Raw genomic sequence first — 21,491 nt, forward strand, 5'->3', positions numbered from 1 at the left:
CCTCGCTTTGTTGGTGCTCGGACCTCGCTTTGTTGGTGCTCGGACCTCGCTTTGTTGGTGCTCGGACCTCGCTTTGTTGGTGCTCGGACCTCGCTTTGTTGGGGCTCGGACCTCGCTTTGTTGGGGCTCGGACCTCGCTTTGTTGGGGCTCGGACCTCGCTTTGTTGGGGCTCGGACCTCGCTTTGTTGGGGCTCGGACCTCGCTTTGTTGGTGCTCGGACCTCGCTTTGTTGGTGCTCGGACCTCGCTTTGTTGGTGCTCGGACCTCGCTTTGTTGGTGCTCGGACCTCGCTTTGTTGGGGCTCGGACCTCGCTTTGTTGGGGCTCGGACCTCGCTTTGTTGGGGGCTCGGACCTCGCTTTGTTGGGGCTCGGACCTCGCTTTGTTGGGGCTCGGACCTCGCTTTGTTGGTGCTCGGACCTCGCTTTGTTGGTGCTCGGACCTCGCTTTGTTGGTGCTCGGACCTCGCTTTGTTGGTGCTCGGACCTCGCTTTGTTGGTGCTCGGACCTCGCTTTGTTGGTGCTCGGACCTCGCTTTGTTGGTGCTCGGACCTCGCTTTGTTGGTGCTCGGACCTCGCTTTGTTGGTGCTCGGACCTCGCTTTGTTGGGGCTCGGACCTCGCTTTGTTGGGGCTCGGACCTAGCTTTGTTGGGGGCTCGGACCTCGCTTTGTTGGGGCTCGGACCTCGCTTTGTTGGGGCTCGGACCTCGCTTTGTTGGGGCTCGGACCTCGCTTTGTTGGGGCTCGGACCTCGCTTTGTTGGGGCTCGGACCTCGCTTTGTTGGGGCTCGGACCTCGCTTTGTTGGGGCTCGGACCTCGCTTTGTTGGGGCTCGGACCTCGCTTTGTTGGGGCTCGGACCTCGCTTTGTTGGGGCTCGGACCTCGCTTTGTTGGGGCTCGGACCTCGCTTTGTTGGGGCTCGGACCTCGCTTTGTTGGGGCTCGGACCACGCTTTGTTGGTGCTCAGACCACGCTTTGTTGGGGCTCGGACCTCGCTTTTTTGGTGTGCTCCTTTGCTCCGATGAACGTTCAACGCTCTAAATGTCAGCTTCGTATGGCTTCCCACAGCAGTTACCATTCTTCGATCAACACTCGATTCCCCAATTGGTTTACATTCGGTTTGACCTCTTTGGGCCAAGTAGCAATATTTACAATGGCACGTGCTCATACAATTCATTTTTTAAAACGAGCAATTAAATATTTTCCCCTTGTACACAATCCTGTAAGCACACAATATTTTCTGATTAATGGTAGTGGCAGCACGGACGGAACCAGGGAGGGGGTGGGGGGGGGGGGTCACTGAAGAAGTAGGGGGGCACTTACCTTTTCTTTCTTTTGTACCCCCGCCATCTGGAATGGACAGAAGTTGTTTTCACCACTGTCAGTTTGTTTGCGTGCAGGATATCTCAAAACGTTATTGATGGATTTAGATGAAATCTGGTGGGCAGTCTGAGTGTGTGACATGGAAAATTGATTTGAATTTTGTGAAAATCCGAATCCGGATACGAGAATTATTAATTTTATAAAGTGATTTTTCACCATGGAGCGATTGGTCTGAAAACGACATACAGAATGATATTTCAAAAAGTTGTGGACAGATTCGGCCGGAACTTTGTTGGGCATGTTCAGTGTGTGACAAGGAAGAATTGATTCGGTTTTGGTGAAGATCCGGATCAGGATCCAGATACGATAATTATTTAATTAAATAATTAATTATTCACCATTGAGTGATAGGTTTTAAAACGATATATAGCATGATATCTCAAAAAGTTGTGGCCGTTTTACAATAAACTTGGTGGTTGAGTAGGTTAGGCGATAATATTAAGCCGATTCGATTTTGGTTCAGGTCCAAATCCAGATCCGGTGTGTCATTGGGATACAAAACACAAACCGTTAAACCTGGCGGAGGTATGCGCTCTACCAAGTGCCGTTCTAGTCTGTCACATGATCGTCATCATTGGACAATGGACAATCGCACGCATATTTTTCTTTCACGCAGCAATTGCTCCGAGCCGCGTTACTTTTCTCCGCTAGCTCTGTGTTAATTCCTGATATACAGTGTTTAGCAAGGCAACATTTTCTGGGTCGTCTGCTAATGGAATCTACCCGTCATTCCAAGTTTGGGTGGTTTTCACCTGCTGAAGTCCTATCTTGGATCAATGTTAATATCTTGGATAAATGTTAACAATCAACTCAGAATCATGAAAAACCCTTATTTGACCCCTCATAAGTTACTTAAGGGCCGATTTAAAAAAATAAAAAATTCTCGAAAATAATTTTTCGGTACCCGAATTCAACAGCTTTTTTTCTGGGTTTCCCACGGGAGTTGACCTTCAACATTTTAACACGTTATTACACACCTTTACAAACATATTGGTGAAGAAATTTTTGGTAACAATTTAGTTAACAGATTTTCATATGTTTCCCTTACTAAGACCCGAGACCTTTTCGTGGAGTACTGTACCTCAATTTTCCTGTGGAGAAAGTAAGTTGATGGTTCGATATCACTAGCTCTGGTTTATTGTCCCCCGTCGCACCGCGGAGCAAAAGGGGGACTAGGGTTTTCCCCTCCGTCCATGTGTGCATGCGTCCGTCCGTGTGTGCGTCTGTCCGTGCGTGCTTAAGCGAAGGACCGAATTCTAATTTGGTGTGTGGGTGCAACCCACGTCAAAATCCAAGATGGCCGCCACCATATAATGTCTGAACCTTGTGAGCGAAATATCTTGAACAAGCGTTACGCCTAGGTCCCCCGTCGGTGAAGTGATGTGAGTTGACAAAGTGGAAGACGCAGAAAACATGCTATGATATGATATATTTCGCTCACAAGGTTCAGACATACATGGACGCGGCCATCTTGGATTTTGACGTGGCGACCCAATTTTAAACAGCGTTCTTGCTTGTGCCTAGATACACCCACACACCAGATTAGAAGTTGGTACTTCACTTATGTTTCAAGATATTTCGCTCACAAGGTTCAGACATATATATGGTGGCGGCCATTTTGGATTTTGACGTGGCGACCCAATTTTCAATAGCGTTCTTCCTTGTGCGGAGATACAGCCACACACCACATTAGAAGTGGGTACTTCGCTTATTTTTCAAGATATTCATCTCACAAGGGTCAGACATACATGGCGGCGGCCATCTTGGATTTTGACGTGGCGACCCAATTTTAAACAGCGTTCTTGCTTGTGCCTGGATACACCCACATACCAAATTAGAAGTTGGTACTTCGCTTATTTTTCAAGATAGTCATCTCAAGGGTCAGACATACATGGCGGCGGCCATCTTGGATTTTGACGTGGCGACCCAATTTTAAACAGCGTTCTTGCTTGTGCCTGGATACACCCACACACCAGATTAGAAGTTGGTGCTTCGCTTATTTTTCGAGATATTTCGCTCACAAGGTTCAGACATATATATGGTGGCGGCCATCTTGGATTTTGACGTGGCGACCCAATTTTCAACAGCGTTCTTCCTTATGCCGAGATACACCCACACACCAAATTAGAAGTTGGTACTTCGCTTATTTTGCAAGATATTCATCTCACAAGGTTCAGACATACATGGCATCAGACATATATGGTGGCATCTTGGATTATGACGTGGGTTGCACCCACACACCAAATTCGAATGCGGTCCTTCGCCTATGCACGCACGCATGCCCGCACGCACGCACGCCCGCACGCACGCAAACACGCACGCCCGCACGGACGGACACACGGACGGAGGGGAAAACCATAGTCCCCCTTTCGCTCCGCTGTGCGACGGGGGACAAAAATAAACGAACTACTAACTTCTAATCTGGTGTGTGGGTGTATCTACGCATAAGGAAGAACGCTATTGAAAATTGGGTCGCCACGTCAAAATCCAAGATTTGTGGATGTTGATTGTGGATCGTGTGAGGCCTGCAGAAACATGGGGAGGAAGGAGGGGAGGTGGGACAAAACATGGAAAGAGCAGAGGGTTCCAAACTGGAAAGATGGCGGTGGAAAACAGAGACCACCAACCTGTCTGCAATGGCAACGTGAAAGGCCAATAGACTCAGCTGCAGCATGGGAGATTCTGATGATATTAAAAAACCTTGGCTTCCACAGTGTCGAACTGAGCAAGATGTGAGGCAGGGGAGCAAGCCCAAGGGGCGAGCAGTACTACATCAAGCTGAGGACGAAGGTCCTGTGGATGTATAAGAAGTCAGATGTGTCAAGGAAAGACTTTGTATGATGGAGGATGCCCAGTCATCCTTGTGCAAGTGCAAAATGTGCAAAATCCTTGTGCAAAATCCGCACAATCAGCCTGGCTAGCTTTGGAGGCCAATGTTGAAGTGTGGTTTGCCCAAGAAAGATCATGGGTAATAATGAGACCCAGGAGTTTGAAACTGGAGTGAGTATTGACCATACTTCCTCAAGAGCATTGTGAAGAAAATAGATAGGGGGAGGATGGGGGAGGGGATTGCCAGATTGTCCTTTCAGAGAGAGAGAGAGACTGAGAGTGTGAGATTTGTCAGGATTGAAAGACATATTCCAAGTGTTTGACCAGCTTGTGATTTTTTTTTTTCAAGGTCTGAGGAAAGGGAAGAGGCTGCAGCATTCCTGTCTGAAGGATGAGGAAATGTCAGGGCAGAGGGTGGAGTCATCAACAAATAGATAAAGAGGATTTTCCAGAGTCGGAGTGATTAATTAATAAAAATGAGGAAGAGGACTTGGCCCAGAACGCTGCGTTGGGGCAATCCAGCCTTGACAGATGAAAGGATTCCATTGAGTGCCAAAGGTTGGCCACAAGAGTAAAGAAAGTCAGAAAGCCATGTGGGGAGTTGGCCGTGGATGGCATAGGCAGACAGTTTGGAGTGCAAGGTGGGATGCCAGACTGTATCAAAAGCATGGGATATGTCCAGAGAGACGGCCCTGATCTCATGTCTGACATCGAGGGCATCCATCAATTGTTGGGTGAGTCGAAGCAGCATGTCCAAGGTGGAGTGAACTGGTCTGAATCCGAATTGGTGATCTGAGATTAGGTTGTTGGAAAAAGGAAGGATGACCTTTATAACAAATGAATAGTGTGACACAGAAATAAAGCAAAAACAATATTTTTTTATCTCATATTTTTCAAAGTGAAGTCTGAGTGAGTTCTCATCTCGGCTCTTGAAACATTCAGTAACCAGTTGAGTACTGTCCACACAACCTATTTACACTAATACTCGATAAACACAGCACCAGCTGATAATTGAGCGGAAGTTAGGCTGCGAAGGTGGCACCTCGAGAGTCAGCTAGCTAAGAGGCTCATGTCCATTCTTTCAAGTTATATGGTAGATTTTAAAATCTGTTCATGGATTCTGTCCTAACTGCCATCATATAAAATTAAAGGGGAACCCAAATGCTCAGAACACATCGACACTAATCTATTCCTTGATACCCCACAAAATAGATATGATGTGTCTTTTGTGCCTTCTGTAATGCCAACATATCCTGGGTCGATGCATCCTTGGTGGATGTATGGGGAAAGATGGTTTCATGCAACACCAGTGGCCAAAAAATTCGAGGGTTGCCAGAAATTGGACGAGGTTTGTCCGAAATACCCTCATGTGGATTGGGCCGACAAAATATTCGCTTTTGTACTCGGGAAATTTTAGAAAGCAATGTTATGAAGCAACAGAGATGGCTAGATCTTGTGGTTATCCACCAGGATTGAGAGGACGCCGCCCTCACGATGAAGCGGAGGAACGGATATACACCGAATCTGTGTCCTTCTCTCCTCACAACGTGAAGAAGTTTCTGTCAAACCTCGACTCTGATTCTGCAATTAGACCAGACGGCATCAGCCCACAGGTTCTAAAATCCTGCTCTGCCGCTCTCTCACACCCTCTCTCTGTTCTCTTCATCCTCTCTTTTGCTCAAGGTCATCTGTCATCTGCTTGGATATCAGCCAACATCACCGCTTTACACACAAAATGTGCAAAAACGGATCCTTGCAACTACAGACCAATCAGCCTGCTCCCAATAATCAGCAAGGTCATGGAATCCATCATCGCTTCTGACATCAAATCCTTCCTCTTCTCAAATGGCTTGATCTCGAAATCATCAATTTCGATTCAGACCAGGTCATTCTACTCTGGACATGCTGCTTCTACTGTCTAAACAAAGGATGGAGGTCCTCAATGCCAAACAGGAAATCAGAGCCGTCTCCCTTGACATATCTCGTGCCTTCGATACGGTCTGGCACTCCGCCCTGCTCACCAAATGCTCCTCATATGGTATCCATGGAAACCTCCATGCATGGCTTGCAGACTTCCTTTCTGGTCGCAGTCCCGTGTGGCTCTGAATGGAATTCTCTCTTCCTGTTCATGCTGGAGTTCCTCAAGGCAGTGTTCTTGGCCCTGTACTTTTTCTGGTCTTCATTAATGATCTCTCCAACTCCCTGGAAAATCCTCTATCTCTTTGCTGATAACTCCACTCTCTGCCGCTCCATATCCCAACCCTCAGATCAGCAGGCAGCAGCCTCTTCATTCTCTGCAGACCTGGACAATATCACAAACTGGTCAAACAAGTGGAACATGTCTTTCAATCCTGACAAAAATCACACTCTCACTTTGTCTCTCCGAAAAGACCGTCTGGACAACCCTCCCATCTACTTTCTGAACAATCCTCTTGAAGTTCTGTCACTGAAGCTTTTGGGTCTCACTATCTGCCATGATCTTTCCTGGGAAAATCACAATTCCAGGCTGGCCTCCAAAGCCAGTCGCCGACTGGCCATCCTCCCTCGTGCGAAGTCCTTTCTGGGCACTTCTGAGCTCCTCACCACATACAAAGCTTTCATCCGCAGCTCAATGGAGTACTGCTCTCCCCTCTGGGCTGGTGCTCCTGCCTCACACCTAGCTCAGCTTCACGCGGTTGAAACCAAAGCATTCAGAATCATTGGAATCTCCCGAGATGTAGCCAACTCTGAGGGCCTTTCACTCACTCACCGCAGGCAGGTTGGTGGTCTTTCTGTCTTCTACCGACTCCTTTCCAGCCTTGCTCCCCCTGTTCTGTCTGTGCTCTGTCCCCCAAATATTCCTGCAGGATCACCAAGATCTGCCAGCAACCCTCTTCTGATGAAACTGCCAAAATCAAGACTCTCTGCTCACCTTCACTCCTCTTTTCTCCCACCTCTGGAACAAATTCCCACACTCTCTTCAATCCCTCTCCTCCCTCCAGGTCTTTAAAACAGCTGTTCACCACAATCTCTCATCTTCCCCCATCCAAAACCCTGATCTTTTCTACCCCCGTTAAAACACCCGAAATCCGCCTCTTTAAATCCCAAACTTAGTTCCTGAAATTCCTAGAAGTGTTCATTTGCTTTATACCGTGTACCCCTCCCTCCTTCCCCAGCCCTTCCCCTTCCACAGATCTACCGACATCCCTGTTCTCTTCTGTTGTTGTGCTTGTGTGCTTCCCTCTCTCCCCCTCGTCTCCGCTCCCTTCATTGCATGTTTTCATGTTCAATGTATTAGCTCTTAGACGAGCCTCAATTCTGTATACAACTAGAATAATGCGACCGTCGCCAATATGCCTCCGCATAGTCCCACAACGGGTAGATGCCATCACTCTGCATATGTATGGGTAGGGGATCACGTTTGTGAAGTTTTGTGTTGATCGGATAAGGTTCGTTTTTCTTTCCAAGATGGCTGCCAAACCACGTGACCTATGACATCATCATTTTCAAACTATATGCAACAGTTCTGTTGGATAGGGTGAGCGGTTTCAGAGATAAAATTATTTAATATTTTTGATTTTTGCTTCAGATATTAAATCTTTCCTCTTCTCCAATGGCTTGATCTCTGATCATCAATTTGGTTTCAGACCTGGTCACTCTACTCTGGACATGCTGCTTCTGCTTTCTCAACAATGGATGGAGGTCCTCAACGCCAAACAGGAAATTAGAGCTGTCTCCCTTGACATTTCACGTGCCTTCGATACGGTCTGGCACCCTGCTCTGCTCACCAAACTCTCCTCCTTTGGTATCCATGGAAATCTCCACGCATGGCTGGCGGACTTCCTCTCTGGTCGTAGTCAACGTGTGGCCCTGAATGGGTTTCTCTCATCTCCTCTTCCTGTTCAGGCTGGAGTTCCCCAAGGTAGTGTTCTGGGCCCTGTGCTTTTTCTGGTCTTCATCAATGATCTCTCTGACTCTCTTGAAAATCCTCTCTATCTCTTTGCTGACGACTCTACTCTCTGTCGCTCCATTCCTCATCCCTCAGATCGGCAGTCTGCAGCCTCCTCACTCTCTGCAGACCTGGACAAAATCACAGACTGGTCAAACAAGTGGAACATGTCTTTCAATCCTGACAAATCTCACACTCTTACAATGTCTCTCCGAAAGGACCGACTGGACAACCCTCCCATCTACTTTCTCAACAATCCTCTCCAAGAAGTTCTGTCGGTCAAGCTTTTGGGTCTCACTATCTGCCATGGTCTTTCTTGGGAAAACCACATTTCCAAGCTGGCCTCCAAAGCCAGTCGCCGACTGGGCATCCTCCGTCGTGTGAAGTCCTTCCTTGGCACACCTGAGCTCCTCACCACATACAAGGCTTTCATCCGCAGCTCAATGGAATACTGTTCCCCCCTCTGGGCTGGTGCTCCTGCCTCACACCTTGCTCGGCTTCACGCTGTTGAGGCCAAAGCTTTCAGAATCATTGGAATCTCCTGCGATGTAGTCAACACCGAGGGCCTTTCACTCACTCACCGCAGGCAGGTTGGTGGTCTTTCTGTCTTCTACCGACTCCTCTCCGGCCTTGCTCCCCCAGCTCTCTCTGTGCTCTGTCCCCCCAATATTCCTTCAGGTCGCACAAGATCTGCCTGCAACCCTCTTATGGTTAAACTGCCAAAGTCTAGGCTCTCTGCTCACCTTCACTCTTTCATTCCCCTTTTCTCCCGCCTCTGGAACAAACTCCCCCACTCCCTTCAATCCCACTCCTCCCTCCAGGTCTTTAAAACAGCTGTTCACCACCATCTCTTATCTTCCCCCATCGAAAACCTTGATCTTTTCTACCCCCGGTAATTCACCCCAGAGTCCTTGCAGTGTTCATATGTTTTATTCCTCTCCCACCTCCCCCCAAGTCCTCCCGATGTCCCTGCTCTCAAATGTTGTGTTTGTGTCCTTCCCCCTCTTCCCCCTCTCTTTTGTGTCCTTCCCCCTCTCTCCCCATCTTGTCTGCCACTCCCCTTGTTTTTTGTGTTTTGTGTGTCGGTTTGTCTTTTTGTGTGATTAATGTTAGCTCTTTCACGAGCCTCGATCTTGTATACAAAAAAAAAAAAAAAAAAAATTTTTTTTCCTTCAGTCCAATATGGCTGCCAAACCATGTGAGCTATGATGACATGTTTAATATTTCAATACAAATGGGTCATAGATCATGTGCCTGCAATTTCAGATTTTTAGGATAAGGAATTTGAGTAAAACATTTTTGGCTGCTATACCACTTCACCTATGGTCACAATTATCATAAAAACATTCTGCATGGGTGTCACTCCTACTCTGAAAGTTTCGTCTCAATCGGCCATATGGTTGTTGAGAAAAACGAGGTTCAGACTGTACGGACGGACGGACGGACGGAGAACCCGAAAACATAATGCCTCTGGTGACTTTGTCGGAAACATAAAAAAAACAAACAGCTGTCACTTGAAAATGCAAGACCATCCAGCACCACTCCCTTATCCAACACCACACCCCATCCCCCACAATTCTCCATCAACCATCACCCTAGCTATCAATGCCCACGACCACCCCACACCTCCCCAATAGCACCACTGCCCCCTCCACTGGGGCGGGACATCTACGGCAAGACACGGCACGACCACAGACACAAATGGCGTTCCGGTAAAGTACGAAACGTGACCAACCTGTAACATACAGGACACTGGGTCAGTGGGTCAGCCTGCGAAGGTGAGACAAAGCATTCATTGCCCATTTGGTCGGAAGTGTCCGAGTGTGCCTGGGTGGTGTGCGTACTGTATTTCTTCTGTAGTAATATAACTGATTTATCAAAATACCTGATCAACCGGAAATTAAACAGAAAAACAAAACCTACCAATCTGTCGTGAACATGCGACCGACCGGCATCATCTGCACTAGGAACATAACACCACCATCTTCACTAACAACATCTTCGTCTGACTCGCTCGCATAAGGCTCAAAACAACAAAGCTCTACAATTCCCCCGAAAACGTTTCCATCACTATTTTTGTCTCCAATAGTTTCTTCACAATCCCACCGATCCGTTTCAACATACTGAGAACCTTCACAGTTGATGATTGTGCAATCGGTATCGGAATCCGAGCTCGACATGCACTGTTCTCTATGTAAAGCCATCGTTTGGATCATGGTGAGATCATGGTGTGACATCACTGACAAAATCGAAAATCAACACTCATGGGCTATTTTCGACACTTTCTGATCGGCAAAAAAAAAATTCCCTTCAAATTAGACCATGATTAATAATTTTCAATGTTTTTTCAGAAAAAATATTTATTGTGTTTGGGTTCCCCTTTAAAGTTGAAGCGAGGTTTTATGGCCGTATTCCTTTCCTAATGCGAACCATTTCTTTCAGGGTGGAACCCTAGCCTTCAGCTGAAAAGTCTAACCAAAAGGTAGTGGTGGATGCAGTTTAACATCTTACCCTAGAAGAAGGTGGGTCATCACAAATAACAAGGCAGACGAAGCAAGAAACGGTGAGTACTGTCAGGACCAATACAAGACCAACCTTCCCCAACCAAAGTCATAAGTCGGATCCCGTCCCCACCCCTTCCTCCTATTCTTGTCCCCACCGCGCCGGCAAGTCGGTTCCCCCACCCCCTCCTCCTCTAACAGATGTTTTGCAGGTTCCACAGCCAGCAACACCCAGTGGCCCAGAACCCCAAACCCCTCGATAACAGAATTTGCCATCGAGGTACAGACATGCGCATGCCAGATCTTCACCTGTCAAGCCATCTCCCCTATCCCCTGCACCACAACACCGTGATAAAAGAAATGGCCATTAAAACAAGTTGTATGAGTCGCAGTCACAACTGCATGTCATCACCACTTTTGAGACCAATGGCCAATCGTAATAAAATTAATGTTAAAAACATGCAAGAACGTGCGACCGATTGAGAATTTTTACCAGGATTGGGAATTTGGATGAAGATTGGGAATTTTCAGGATTAAAAGCCACTGCTACAAGAAGGTTCTGATGATGTGCTATGTTATATTCTTGGAATAACATTTATTTGTATTTACCAGACATTTTATTTCCGTAGTTTGGACTCACACAATGCTGTAATTGGTTAAATGAATTCCTTACTATTCCAGAAATTTGGGGGAAGGGGGAAGAGGGAAGGACTAATGTAGTACTTTTACAAATAATTTAGGGGTGGGTACAGCCCTCTCCCCTCCATCAACACCACCACCCCATCAAGCTACAATGGTGGGTCTATACCTGATTCAGTGTCAATCTCCAGTGACCCTTCCATAAAGTAGCATTTAGTGTACGATAAGAGAACCTAAAAAGTATAAAATACTGTTCAAAATGACCCTGATACAAACCCCAAAGCATCTCATGTGGTCCCTTCATTCATCTGCCATCATCCTTTCTCAGCCGCACCTGTCCTTTGCCCCTTGATCTCACTCTCACCCATACACTGTTGTTGGTGTTTCCCCTTTCCCATTCTGCTCGAGGTCTTCCACAAGCCTCGATCATGTTTACAAAACATAGAAATAAATCCGTTCCTTGCTCAGTTTAGTTGCACATTTCACAGCATTTTATCCATGAATGCTACAAACAATATAATTATTTGAATCGAAAATGCAAAACATCATCTAGGATAAAAGTGTGTTCATGACCAAAACAATAACAATAATAATCTATATATATAAAACACAGTTTGTGTGTGTGTGTGTGTGTGTGTGTGTGTGTGTGTGTGTGTGTGTGTGTGTGTGTGTGTGTGTGTGTGTGTAATGTTACCGATAGACTCCTAAACGGAGAGTCTTACGTGCTTGATATTTGACATAGACATGGCCATTGAGCCTGGGACAAACATGGCCAAACTCAAAATATTTGACGATCCATATTTTTTATTCATATTTACCTCAGCGCATTTCAGCGAAGTACCCGCTAATCTCAGCCGGTTCCAGAGCAGCTCGCTGATTCGCTCAGAGCGATCACGTGATGTTCCATTACCGCCGCCAGTCTGATTCGCTCAGAGCGATCACGTGATGTTCCATCCCGTCACACGTCACACGTTTTTTCACCTTTTATGCGATCGTGTTTTGTATCGATTTTGTGCGATATGAATTAAATGTCTTTGAAACAGCTGTGAAAAGTCTTTCCACAACCCTTCCGTAACCGATTGGAGCAGTTTATTGCCGCACAAAACGAGATCCGCGAAGCGAGTTGGTCGAGCCGTTTCGCTCAGAGCGATCACGTGATGTTCCATCCCGTCACACGTCACACGTTTTTTCACCTTTTATGCGATCGTGTTTTGTATCGATTTTGTGCGATATGAATTAAATGTCTTTGAAACGGCTGTGAAACGTCTTTCCACAACCCTTCCGTAACCGATTGGAGCAGTTTATTGCCGCACAAAACGAGATCCGCGAAGCGAGTTGGTCGAGTCGTGCTGACCAAGATGGCGACACGGCGGCTTCACTTTTCAGGGAGTATGAGCGTTCTATATATTTTCAATTCAGTGCGCCCGTGATTTGTGGCATAGACATGACCATTGGGCCTTCACGGTGTAATTTGTGCGAGGCTTTTGTCCGAGTGAGCTTGAGTCGAGAGGGCGAATGTACGGGTTGGGAATGTACGGGTCTCCCTTCCCCCGCCCGGCAACGCCGGTACTGGAGGACGTCACAGGATCGGTGAGTCTCCAAAATCCGCTTCGTGCTGTTGCGAATATGCAGGACTATGTCCGATTGTTGTGCTGCTCTCCGACCATGAGAACTGCAACGTCATTGTTGACTGGCCATCCCCTTCCCTCCCCCTTCCCCCTCCGTCCCCCCTTCCCTTCCCCCTCCACGCTACCCCCTCCCCTTCTCCCCTCCCCCCTCCCTTCCCCCTCCACCCTACCCCCTCCCCTTCTCCCCTCCCCCCTCCCTTTCCCCCTCCCCCTCCCCTCCCCCCTCCCTTCCCCCTCCACCCTTACCCCCTCCCCTCCCCCACCCTTTACCCCCTCCCCTCCCCCCACCCTTCTCCCCTGCCCTCCCCCACCCAGCAATGCCGGGTACTTCTGCCGGGTCCCCCCCTCCCCTCCCCCTTCCCACCTCCTCCCCCCTCCCATCCCTCACCCTCCCCATCCCCCCCTCTTCCCTCCCCATCCCCCCTCCTCCCTCTCCCCCCTCCCATCCCTCACCTGCCCCATCCCCCCCTCTTCTCCCCTCCCCCCCGTTCCCCTCCCCTCCCCCCCCCCCGCTACTTCTGCTAGTAATAAATAAAACACACACACACACACACACACACACACACACACACACACACACACACACACACACACACACACACACACACACACAAACAAAGATGGACACACCTTTTCTGTGCTGGTTTCTCATCCTTCTCGTGTGGTTTGACAAACCACTTTCCGATCCTCACAAACTTCTTGTTGAAGAGACACCTATGATGGGACACCCAAACACACACCACTAGATGTCAGCACCAAGTGGTAGCAACCAGGAAAGAATGCGCATCCACCAAGGAAAGATAAAATGTTCAACAACATGGAATGCAAGGAAAGCCTGATCAAGCCACAAGCAAAGCAGTCTCTAAGTCTTGTAAAGAAACTTCCCACAAACCCACAAATCGGAACATTACATTTCCTTTCACCGTTTCTTGCTTTCAATCACTCGATTGGAAGCTTCAAACCAAACCTAACCCATGCGCCCTTCCTCCTGAAATACACACACTCTCACACTCACTCACTCTCGCACACTCTCTCTCTCGCACACTCTCTCACTCTCTCTCTCTCTCTCTCTCTCTCTGATATATTCTCAGCCCGTTTGAGCTCAACCCTGTGCAACCCTTAAATTAAACGCTGAAAATTTCCACAATAGATCCCCACCCCCCTCATATAAAAACCTTTCCTCCTGCTGACACTAACCCGGCTTCCAGCTGCTGGACCGGTTACTTTTGTGCATAGTTAGATTCCATGCTGAGCCTGAGAGGTTGAGGGAATGTTTGCCATCAGCAAAGACTTGCCTCGGGCTTCCAACAAGCACGGTCGTCCTTTTACCTCGCCTTTGACGCACTCAATTCAGTATATAATCCAAAAAAGTTTCCACCCAGCCAGGCCCTCTCTTCGCAGGCAGGTCCTCTCTTTCCAACCAGGCCCTCTCTTTCCAACCAGGCCCTCTCTTTCCAGCCAGGCCCTCTCTTTCCAGCCAGGCCCTCTCTTTCCACCCAGGCCCTCTCTTTCCAGCCAGGCCCTCTCTTTCCACCCAGGCCCTCTCTTTCCAGCCAGGCCCTCTCTTTCCAGCCAGGTCCTCTCTTTCCAGCCAGGTCCTCTCTTTCCAGCCAGGTCCTCTCTTTCCAGCCAGGTCCTCTCTTTCCACCCAGGCCCTCTCTTTCCAGCTAGGCCCTCTCTTTTCATCCAGCCACTCTCCCATCCACTCATTTTTTTGAAATAATTTCCATTAAAAAAAAAATCAGCTATATACATCGCATTTTTGATGGTATCAAATCAAATGATAAAATTATTACAAAAGGCAAAACATCAAATAATGTGAATGATTAAATGAAGAGATTAGACAAACAAAAGAAAGCAAAGGCTTCACACTTATGTTACAGCAAAACCAAACTGATGGTTTTAATCACCTTCTTCCTATTCCCAAAGCATTCGCCCAATATTACCTGATATACATAACATGACCTCGTTATGGTGTGCATCTGTTAGACTGCATAAGCCCTTGTGTGCACACCATGTCAAAGTCCATTAAAAGTGAAGTCCATGAGGGCAAAGAGCGGTGACAGCTCAATGTACATGTGCAGTCAGAAGTGTAAAAAGGTAAGGGATGTATGTACATTATACACCGCTTGTGGTAAGCAAGGAGACGTCTTTAATGATTCAACTACTTTCACCTCCAAGGAGGCCGATGCCAACATTCAAGTGGTACAATGGCCATTCCAATTCAACAGGCAATTAGGCACACCGAGATGGGGGCCATGGGGGAATTAGACTTCCGAGTGTCCGATAAATACAGGGTGGCTTAAACACACAGACAACGTCCTGCCCCTAAAGGAATTTATCCCGAAATTAATTTCCCATCCCAAAGGTTGCAAAACTCATGCCAAACTGGTTTAATGGCCACAAACATGAGGTGTTAACAAATTGTACAACCACAAATAAACAAGCTTTCAATGCTCAGCTCACAAGTTCCGTAACTAACACCTTCACCACCTGTCGTTTGTTAAATGGTCCCAACCATGGCAAGAACAGCCATAAAAACAGGATTACAGAATTTACAGCCTTACAGTGCTGTGAAATAAACAAATAATAAACGAATCCCTTCGCTTACGCAAACTTTGAACGCAAATCAGCAAATGTGAAACGAGCCCGTGTCCCGAGTGGAAGCAATGCCCATGCGGACCATGGGTGCCGTGCGATAGACCCATGGCATGGCACGTGGATTCACTGAACGGTGGGACGGGCAATGACCCCACGCCCAAGGTAGGCGACGGGTGCGCCAATCCCAACGCAAAGCTGCATGTCCCACAATCACAGAGGGCTTGAATCATGAAGGCCAGGGCCACAAGCTGATATGAAGGAACACCAATAACATGTAATTTCCTAGTTTATATAACGTTTACAATTCTGCATTTTCAGATTTATTCTTCCATCACTTTGACACGTAGCAGTTTTAAAAAACGTTAAAAAGTTTTTAAAACGTTAAAAACAAATGCTGTCCATTTGAAGTAGTCTGTGAAAATCTCTCCAGCCCACCAATGAGTAAAAGTGGGTGCAAGCCGTGGACATAAACTAGTGGTATGATATGTGGACGGATACATACGTGTAAGTGTCCCATGCGTCTGACAGAAGATCCTCATCGAGTGCTGTGGTCTTGTATACGTTCCTTACTGGACCATACAACATGCATAGTGTCGCGTTTCAGCCATAAAAAGCAGTTTTAAACAGACGTGAGAGGATCAAATCCAAATCAGAGGGCACCCCCACTCTTCCCCAAGCAACGCACCGTTATTAACAAAACCAGCACTGCAGTGATGGCAGTCTGTGTAGCTGTCCCCTGTCCATCCTGCCATGCTGGGAATCATGAATTATTCAGGCAGTTGTGCTGCTCTCTCTGCACACGCCGCACGATGCCGCGGTGGTAGACACGATGCCGCCGCACCCGCCGCCCGGTGTCACCATTCATCCGAACCGTCGCTCTGTCCCCTCGTGTAGCACCTTCCCGGTCACACGGCCACCGAGCCTCCGAAGCAGACACCTAGTCAGAGCTTATCACACCAATTAGGCAGGAGTGCGCTCCCCAATGAACGTAACCGTTTAATTAAAGGCCTCTCTGCAGTCCTTATGCAGAGCTGCTGTGCGGGGTTAATCCAAGCCGTGGAAGCATTTGCCTGTGCGTGTGACCAAAGCCGATAATGTCGTTCTGCCGCCGGTGCTGGTGCGACGCTGCATTCCACACAAGATCTGTGGCTGTTCAACCCTAACTACATGCCCCTCGGCCTGAAGAGGGGCAAGAGGACTTGAAGACATACACGCAAAGTCATACTCAACCGGGGCCCACCGCAAGGCTGGTGTGTGTGTGTAATATACAAGTATATACACACGTGTACAACACAAGCAGCCAGCGAGCATAAGAGTTCACCAAGAGCAAAATCAGGATTAATGTGCAGCAGACATCGGTGCGGGAATCACACTCTCGCCTTGTCCCGAGAACAGTTCTTGCTCTATTAAGAAACATCACATGCCAATGGGCTATGCCCATTTATAGGCATCGATTATTAGCAAGACAAACCGACAGCTGCTTGACTCGTCTTACTCTCTACACAAGTATTGCAACCTATAGTGCAAGGGAAAGCGCTGTTTTGAACATCCAGAAAAGAGGAGCTTTGTGCAAATGAACACTCCCTCAATTCGAGTTCATTTACAAGCGTAAAACCACCACAGCCATATGCGATTAGGGACGAGGCCACAGGCAGCTTGGTGCAAGTGCATGGCACCATTCAACAAAGAAACACAATACAGATACTAAATAGAGGTCAAAAACAGCTCAATAATCCATAAAAACAAAACAGCACAAAACCAGGTCAGATTATATAGAGTGTTGCGCCAAGGTTTTAGCAGAACATTGCACCAGGGTCTTGGTAGATCATCGCACCAGGATCTTGGCAGAGAGTTGCACCAGGATCTTGGCAGAGTATCGCACCATGGTCTTGGCAGAGCATCACACCAGGGTCTTAGCAGAGCAATGCACCAGGGTCTCGGTAGAGCATCACACCAGGGTCTCGGTAGGGCACAGCAGGGGCTTGGTAGAGCATAGCAGGGGCTTGGTAGAGCATAACAGGGGCTTGGGAGAGTGTCGCACCAGGATCTTGGTAGATCATCGCACCAGGATCTTGGCAGAGCGTCGCACCATGGTCTTGGCAGAGCATCACACCAGGGTCTTGGCAAAGAAATGCACCAGGGTCTCGGTGGAGCATCGCACCAGGGTCTCGGTAGAGCATAGCAGGAGCTTGGTAGAGCATAACAGGGGCTTGGCAGAGCGTCGCACCAGGGTCTTGGTAGATCATTGCACCAGGGCTTTAGCAGAGCATTGCATCAGGGTCTTGGCAGAGCATCGTACCAGGGGCTTGGCAGAGCATCGTACCAGGGTCTTGGTAGAGCCTTGCACCAGGGCTTTCGGAGAGCGTCGCACCAGGGACTTGGCAGAGCATCGCACCAGGGGCTTGGTAGAGCATCGCACCAGGGTCTTGGCAGAGCATCGTACCAGAGCCTTGCACCAGGGCCGTGGCAGAGCATCGTACCAGGGGCTTGGTAGAGCCTTGCACCAGGAGCTTGCTAGAGCCTTGCACCAGGGCCTGGGCAGAGCGTCGCACAAGAGCATTGGTAGAGCGTCGCACCAGGATCTTGGCAGAGCCTTGCACCAGGGCCATGGCAGAGCGTCGTACCAGGGCCTTGCACCAGGGCCATGGCAGAGAGTCGTACCAGGGCCGTGGCAGAGTGTCGTACCAAGGCCTTGCACCAGGGTCATGGCAGAGCGTCGTACCAGGGACTTGCACCAGGGCCGTGGTAGAGCGTCTCCCGAGGGGCTTGGAAGAAACACCCAAATTGCCTTTGTGTTGCACTTGCGAGCATTCAATACCAATTTGATTGAATAACTGGCGAATAATGAGTAACTTGCAAGTTATTCATTCAACACCAAAATAGCACCATTTCATGGACATCTCTTTGTCCAATCAGTTATGTGAATGGAAAGCAACGATACTCGCTTGACAAGCCTTACTGGTGGGTAAAGACAGCTCACCATGGTGAGCTTTATGAAGCATGCTTATGGTCCTGCAAAAGCTGACTTTCTCCTCACAGTAAAGCTAACACTCACCGTACCGTGTCTCTCTTAACGAGTCTTCCTTTTGTTCACACAACAAACATGAACATTATATGAAATATGGTGAGCTGTTCTTTAAAAAAAAAGAAAAAAAAAAGAATAATTTGGTACATTTGCCTCAAAAACAACATTTATATGGTTTGGTAAATATTATTGAAAAAGGAAAATAAAAGCAATCGCACACCCTGTGCTGATGAACTTAAAACAAATCTTCTGGCTTTCACCTTCATAGGCTCTTTCATGAACCACAGTGAAACGTTTTAAAACTTTCATGTTTACAAACGCAGCAATTTAATGCGACAGCCATTTGAGAAGAACCGAGTAAGAGTTTGTACCAAGAACAACACTTTGCGCTGTGCATTCTACATCAGCCCAGAGTACTTGGCCACAAGAGAATATATCACTTTCAGACACAGGTAACAAAAGTTGGACGACTGTTAGTACATGTTGCAGCAAAGGTCAGGGGGAGAAGAACCGCAGCACCCCTAGGTGATAAACACCTGCAAAATGAACAAGCCCCTACAACAATCCACTTGGCAAGCTGTGCATCAGTTAGGTTTTTGATGAGCTTCACAGCCCAGGATGTGCTGTTATCCTTTTGACGTCACTACTTGTAAGGGCAACGCTTCCCCGAGGTCCTCGTTTTACGAATCAAAGGCAATCGTATGCTGCTCGTGCCATGATGCGGGATAGAAACAGCCAATCCTTCGGTCTGCTATTGTCACAAGTCATATAAAATCCGTTGGTAATGTTCATGCTAAATAACAACGTTGATGACGAGTTTATCATGCTTTTAAGTTGTTACAAGACAGTGAATGCTAATTTCTTGCGTACGACCTAAATCAATGCTTGGCTTTTCAAAGGGATGGGCAAAGGATGTAGCACAAGCTTTAAGTATATTATATCGTAACGCACAAAACACAGCTCGTTTGCTCAGATTGATAAATCAAACTTACAAAGTAATAACAATTTGGGAAAGGATTTGCTGGGAAAATGCAAGCCTTCTATAACCTATTGTTGGAAACTATCAACAAACAACAACAACAAAGGGAAAACAAAAAATAAGCTAAATAAATAATGGTTAAAAATTTAAATATTCATAATCTTACTTTAAATTTTCAATCAATATAAAGTAAGATAATGAATAGTTCAACATATAACCATTATCTATATAATAATACCGTAAGGACTGGACTTTGTTATCCCTTTTACACCGCACCCAGTGACCCGATGCCCACGGCACTGATGGATTTACGATCTACGAACCGCGCTCTTTGTTTATCACGTACAGCCAGACTCGAAAAATCTGAATTAGTCGACTTTGGGGCCCAAAAGCATCCGATTAACGGCCGATACGACGCCATCTTTCGACGCCATCGTATTGGCGTCTGCTGGGCGAAGGCAATGCGAGCCGTCTGCTGATTGGACAGTCGAGTGGTGTCATTAAATAATGGGCCGTGCTTACTGCTTACTGATATTGATCTGAAACTTGCAAATGGGCATGTATTGCAAAGCAATTTTCCTTCTTATATTGTCCAAGTCTAAAATACACACCCACACACACACATATATCAGCTGATCGTCAAATCTGCATTCCCTACAACCAGTGATTACAGGTTTAAAAAATGATTTTTTGACGTACCGACTCAACGATGTAAATAGGAAAGCATTAATTTAATTATTTCCTTCTTATTCTGTAAAAGCGGCCTCGACGGTATAGTGTGCAATTGCCCAAAGCAGGTTCTTATTTTGACAATCGTTAGTCGTACAATAAATACTTACGGAATATTAAATGAAAAAAAATGTTTTTCTTGAATATTTTAAAGCATTTTGTTTTTCATTCCACATGGTGTGTTTCTTCCCTCCCTCTGTGGACAACCAAGTGCCGACTTACGGTGGTAGTATAATCCTCTGTAGCAGTGTAGGGTTTTATGAGCCAATGATTACGGTGCGGCGCATGTCGAGTCACAGCAGGATTTTATGAAACGCCATTTGAAGTTGTGAAAAAGGTCAGAGTACCTGCTAACATGTCGAGCTAGAGCAGGGCGGCGCAGGTCAGTTATAGTTAATCAACGGATCAATGAGAATGTCCTTTACTGTACGTACTGTACTTTACCACATCGGTTAGAAACGCTGCCGCAGGAGATCTCCGATGGTCTTTACTTTAGCTTCTGTTTTGGATTCGGTTCCCGCCTCCTGATACCTCGCAGGTGTGACGTCGCATCAGAGGACGTTAAGCCAGCTGTCTCATCTGATTGGACAGTCGAAGGCGACAGCAAGCCGTCCACTGAGTGGACAATCCAGAGCATGCATTTGTGCCGGTGTCGGCGATCGTTGTTCATATATGCACTCTTCATTCTCATCTTTCTTCCTAACTCTTACTCGGACAAGCAAATCCCCTATGCCATCCATAATGGTACACTCTATCTATACACCACATCCTCCCTTCCGTGGATGTTCCACGGGTTTCGGCTAGTTTAAAATAATAATAATAATTCCCCCAGAACAGGAATGAAAAAGGAAAAGGAGGCTGGAGATTGGGAAAGATTTGGACGAAAAGCAAAGGAAGGTTGACAAGTAACAAAACAAAATGGACAACAAACAAGGTATAAAAGTGTTGAACCAACCGTACCGAATACCCACACAAAGCAGGAAAAGTAGAAACTAGATCTGATAAACATTTATTCACAAGTGAACAATAAATACAATAATTTCTGAAGAGATATGCAACAGTCACACACATTGAAGTATTTTGGTTTTAAATAGATTTATGGAGCAAATAAACAAGGGCAATCCATGCCCGTTTACAGAACTTAGAATAACCCTGCACTCAAGTTGAACAGATATGTCAGGAGTGACAAAAAACAATACACAGCTTATGATGGGGGAAAAAAAAAAAAACAAAAAAAAAAACCTTTA

At 47.0% G+C, this 21,491-nt stretch overlaps 1 protein-coding gene across 4 annotated transcripts in view; it reads right to left on the reverse strand.

The window, feature by feature from the left end:
- Positions 1-21,491, reverse strand: part of LOC137429121 (mediator of RNA polymerase II transcription subunit 13-like) — a 302,240-nt gene that overhangs the window by 210,729 nt on the left and 70,020 nt on the right. For all 4 annotated transcript variants that reach the window (XM_078779570.1, XM_078779572.1, XM_078779571.1 and 1 more), the window contains exon 4: positions 13,541-13,624. In XM_078779570.1, the coding sequence (XP_078635696.1) occupies positions 13,541-13,624 (84 nt within the window). The remainder of the gene's footprint in view (positions 1-13,540; positions 13,625-21,491) is intronic.

Source organism: Myxine glutinosa, chromosome 6, assembly GCF_964187855.1.
Source record: "Myxine glutinosa chromosome 6, kmMyxGlut1.1, whole genome shotgun sequence".
Taxonomy (NCBI): Eukaryota; Metazoa; Chordata; class Myxini; order Myxiniformes; family Myxinidae; genus Myxine; species Myxine glutinosa.